Source organism: Lates calcarifer, unplaced genomic scaffold (genome assembly GCF_001640805.2).
Source record: "Lates calcarifer isolate ASB-BC8 unplaced genomic scaffold, TLL_Latcal_v3 _unitig_659_quiver_1863, whole genome shotgun sequence".
Classification (NCBI taxonomy): Eukaryota; Metazoa; Chordata; class Actinopteri; family Centropomidae; genus Lates; species Lates calcarifer.
The window spans coordinates 20,176-24,899 of record NW_026117882.1 but is presented as its reverse complement, the minus strand read 5'-3'; the positions used below and the strand labels follow the sequence as shown (position 1 = coordinate 24,899).

Here is a 4,724-nt window from a genome sequence, read left to right as displayed (position 1 = left end):
GTAATAAACTGTCAGTAATGAAGGTGTTTGTCAGAATACTCTGATGTAACAGACAGATATTGACATGAAAGCTCCACTATCACTTATGTTATGGTTTCCTGTGCTACCACCTGTGTGTGTGTGTGTGTGTGTGTGTGTGTGTGTGTGTGTGTGTGTGTGTGTGTTTGTTTGTTCCTGGGCTGAGCTGTGTCTGCTGCATTCCTCTGACAGCACATGACCAGCTCTCACACCTTCCTCTGTTCGGCTACTTTCCCTCGACAAAGAGGAAGTCCAGGAACTAAATACCGTTTCCATTTCCTCATCCTGTGCTGGTTTTTCCCAGGTAGCTACATAAATACAGGTCGGCTGAGCATGATGGCCAGTGACAGCACAGAGGACCTCCTTGTTAACAGTCAGAGAGCAGAGACAGAGGATGGACATGAAGCAGGTGAGTGAGACACAGGCAGGGCGGGATGGCTGATACCCGCTGCTCTTTCCCTCCCCATCACTACAGCAGTCCTCTGTCTACTCCTCCCCCCCACACCTTCCCGCCACAGGTTCTCATCTTCGGACTTTTCCTCGTGCCTGTGTGGACGTGCAACATGACCAGGATGCACCGGTGTTATGATGAGCACGAGCTGAGTGAGGCAGCGGAGAGGAAGCTGAGGACCCACTACCTGCAGCCCCCGGAGTCCTCACCTGCTGCGGCGGAGGACTCACCTGTGTCCTGCCCCGTGGCGCTTTACGGACAGCAGCAGCCTCAGGCCCTGAGCGACAGATCCCTGTCCCCCTGGAGATACATGTGAGTAAACCTGCTGCCTGTCTCATATAGCGCAGGAACGAAACTGAGCCCGTAGCTCAACAGGTGATCGTCAGCTGAAAACGTCACGTGGTGAGCCTGTGATGTGAACACTGAGCTGAGGGGGAACTTTTATCTTCCTCTGTGATTGTTGTTGTTCAGATGAGCTTCCAGTGAAATTCACAGACTCTCAGTGAGCTAACAACAACAACAACAACAACAACAACAACAATAATAATAATAATTCTAGACACTCATTCAATGATCAATAAAACATCAATGAGTAAAATCAATATACAACAAAAGAAATGTAGGACAGTGCAGTTGCAGTAGGAATGGTTACAGTGAGCAGGCTATCTTAAACAGATGAGTTTTGAGTCTGGATTTGAAAACAGAGAGTCGATGTTTCGGAGGGCTGGTGGCAGAGAGTTCCAGAGCGAAAGCTCTGCTCCATGGCGCTGAGGCCGGCAGAGGGCACGGTGAGGTGGATGGATGAGGACGATCTGAGGGAGCGGGATGAGGTGGCGATGCTGTGGACATTTAAATATGCAGAGTTTAAACTCCACCAGACGAGAAACTCAGTCTTATCATCGCACAGCTTTGTAACATGAAATCATCTATTAATTACAGACCTACCTCTGCTTATGTCATTTAGATTCTGTGATTATATCTGAGAGTTTTCAGACAGTTAAAACAGAAGGCCGTCACACACAGAGACAGGCTGTTTGCATGGTGGAAAAAAGTCGAAAAGCCATAAAACTATCATTCAGCCTCATAAAGCTTCAGCAATAACAGATCAGAGTGAGCTCAGTCCTGCCCCGCCTCCCTGCACCAGCCCTCAGGGATCTGGTGAAATCAGATGACGCTGGTGTGCACCACACCCCGGATCCAGAGGGGGAAAGTCCGTCCACTGACCGCAGCTCTGTTGGCTCATATCCGCTGGGAATGACGTGAATGACATCACTCAGTGAAACTTGCGTCTCTAATCAGTTTATTACTTGCCGGGCTGCCGCCCACTGGACTATTAGACCACATGTTTCCTGTTTACCTGGCGCTATCCTCCGCTCTCTGCGGCCTCAGTCCTCCTCACAGCTCCTTCAACAACAAACTGATTATCAGAAACGGGCTGCTTTAATCTCCTGGAGTCTCAGACACATGACTCACTGTAAATGAAAGTGTGTTATTTTCCCTAGAGTCCTGCCAGACCTCAACTCAATTAGTTCACAGCTTTATTCATCAACCTGCTCCCAGACTGAAATAGTAATGGAGATCAGATCAGATCCTGACACAGGACAGCAGAGGAGGAAAACAACTGAGTACACCTGTTACAAGTTCCTTGTATTTGAAACACTTCAGTGCTAACAGTGAGATGTAACACAGAGTGCAGGGATTTACTTTAACTACATTTTGCTGATAATATTTCTGTTTGTGTATTTTTATACTGTTGTATTAGTATTTCTGATGAGGTAAAGGGTCAGAGTACTGCAGGGCAGGGCCACAGGGGCCCTGGTGGTTTGGGGATCTCAGTCAGTTACCTCCTTTGTCAGCCTGAATCTGCTCCATGATAATGCAGGGTGCCCTGCTCACTCTCAGATTACTACATGTGGAATGTATTTGCCTGCTGTGAAAACCCTGTATCTCCAAAAAACACTTTTCATTTTGCTTGGTTTTATTTGTCGATGTCAGAGACTCCAGATTTTGACTCGTCAGTCACATCTCCTCCCTGTCTCTGGATCAGCTGCTCACTGAGTCTTCTTGTTCCTCTCCAGACTTAGGACCAAGCCAGATCACTTTCCCTCCACCTACACGGAGGCTCAGTGCCTGTGTGCAGGGTGCATCCTGATCCAGGACAAGAAGCCCCCAGTGGAGAGCCATGACTACAACTCAGTGCCCATAGAGCAGAGCAGGGTGTTTCTCAAAAGGGAGCTCTGCTGCGATGGGAAGAAGTACCACCTGAAGCCAGTCACTGTGAAGGTGACTGTGGGCTGTGCCTGTGCTGTGCCTCCGCAGATCAGGACCTCGTCCTAGAGGAGACCTGTGGAGACCTGCTGTCACACTGGCACACTACAGCTCATTCTGTCTTTGCTTTAAAATCCACCAAGTTTTCTGGAAGTGTAACTCAGGGGTGTCAGTGGACTGTGGGCTCAGAGGGGACCCTGATCCAGCAGGCTCTCTGATGGGAGCTGGACTCGGACCCATTACAGCACCACATCTTTATACACAGCTGACCCCCCAGGGATGATTTACCGGGCTGTTTGTTGTTTATCAGCCTGTTTATTGTGCCTATTTATTGTCGAAGTGATGACATCATAATCATTACATCAGTCGTGTGTGTAGAGGTCTGTGTAGACCCTGTCTGTTTCTGTATCAGCTCTGCATAATGCAGCTAATGTAACCTTTTAGGTTTCATATTGATGGCTTTGTCATCGAGGAAAATAGCTATTGTATAGTTTTATAAGGTAATAATATATCTGCTAATAATATCTGAATAATATCTATTTATTTGGTTTGTATGAAATGAGTAATGAGTGAAAGACTTTGTATTTATTTATGTTGGTTATATTTTGTAGGTTTTGTCCCAGTGGGACTTAATAAGTTGAGCTTCTTTGAAGCAAAATAAAGAGAAATATTAAAGAAAATGTTTCTGTGTTTGAAGCTGAAACTGGAACACAGATTAACTGCTGAGTCTCACTGATATCACAGGGTTTCGATCATTTGATCATATAAAATGTGTTCAGGTTGGTGGCCACAGGATGAAGGATGTCAAATCACACCATTATGAAAATGAAATGGATAATATAATAAAGTCAAAGACCTGTTTTCTACTGTGGTGATAAAGCTGCTAGAGATGCAGGCATCTGCTTGACTTCTAGAAACAAAATCCATCTCAGTTAAAACTCCATCACAAAAATTACACACAGCTTACACTATGACTTGACCTAAATCACACTGTAAATACACAATTGAGACTACAACAAACAATGATGAAATACTCAGTTACCCAGCTAACCCTCTGTACAAACTATAGATCTGTAAAGGAATTTGCAGCACTGACATTCACCATCAATAAAGGCATCATGAGCTTCTGCTGTTGGGGTGTCTTGTCTCTGGGTCTCTGAGATATAATGAAGTTGCCATGTTCAGTCTGCTGTATGCACTGGATTTGATATGCAGCTGAGGCGACAGGTCCATACACAGCACAGCAGCAGCTTGCAGAGTCACTGGTAACTTCTTAAAGATATTCCCTCAATTGATGTTTTGATGATGGTGGTGGAGAGCGCTGAATAACACATTGCTCCTAAATCTCCCAGAGGTGTTTAACTGAGATCTGGAGACTGTGAAGGCCACAGCATCTGATTCACATCATTTTCATACTCATCAAACCATCCAGAGGGGGGCAGTGTCATCCTGCCAGAGACTACTCCCATCAGGACTGTTTGATCACAGGATAAACATGATCACTCAGAACAACTTTGTATTTATTTGCAGTGACCCCTCTCTTTAAGGGGCCAAGTTGACCTAAATCACACCACCCCCACAGCATAACAGAACCCCTGGACCCCCACACTGTGGGGGTCAGACCTTCAGCCCTGTGCTGTTCTCTTGGTGTATGCCAGAAGACTCATCTGACCACATCAGTGTTTTCTACATCTCTATAGACCAGCTCTCAGATGTGCCTTTATCTGTGTAATGTGTAGTGAGGGTTTATGCTTTGTAACATCCCTCTTTATGTAACTGTTGACTGTTACTGACACAGTCTGATCACGTCCTGACATTCTCCACCTGAGGGGGAGTAACTCACCTGTTCCTCTTTACATTTCACACTGATGCTCGAGCATCGCACTCATCAAATGTTTGCTGTCGAATACAGTTTCTGACCCTGTTTACTGACATCATCTTCTTTGTTCAAGTTTATAGTTAGAGCTGAACCATCCCCTAGTTAGGT

The 4,724-nt window shown here is 45.9% G+C and overlaps 1 protein-coding gene across 1 annotated transcript; it reads left to right on the top strand.

Moving 5' to 3' along the window:
• The first annotated feature begins 378 nt into the window (after positions 1 to 378).
• On the top strand, positions 379 to 3,517 carry LOC108879436 (interleukin-17F-like). Its single transcript, XM_018670703.2, has 3 exons — positions 379 to 427; positions 537 to 781; positions 2,548 to 3,517. The coding sequence occupies exons 1-3, from the start codon at positions 413 to 415 to the stop codon at positions 2,804 to 2,806; spliced, it is 519 nt and encodes a 172-aa protein (XP_018526219.1). The 5' UTR covers positions 379 to 412; the 3' UTR covers positions 2,807 to 3,517.
• Positions 3,518 to 4,724: the final 1,207 nt, after the last annotated feature.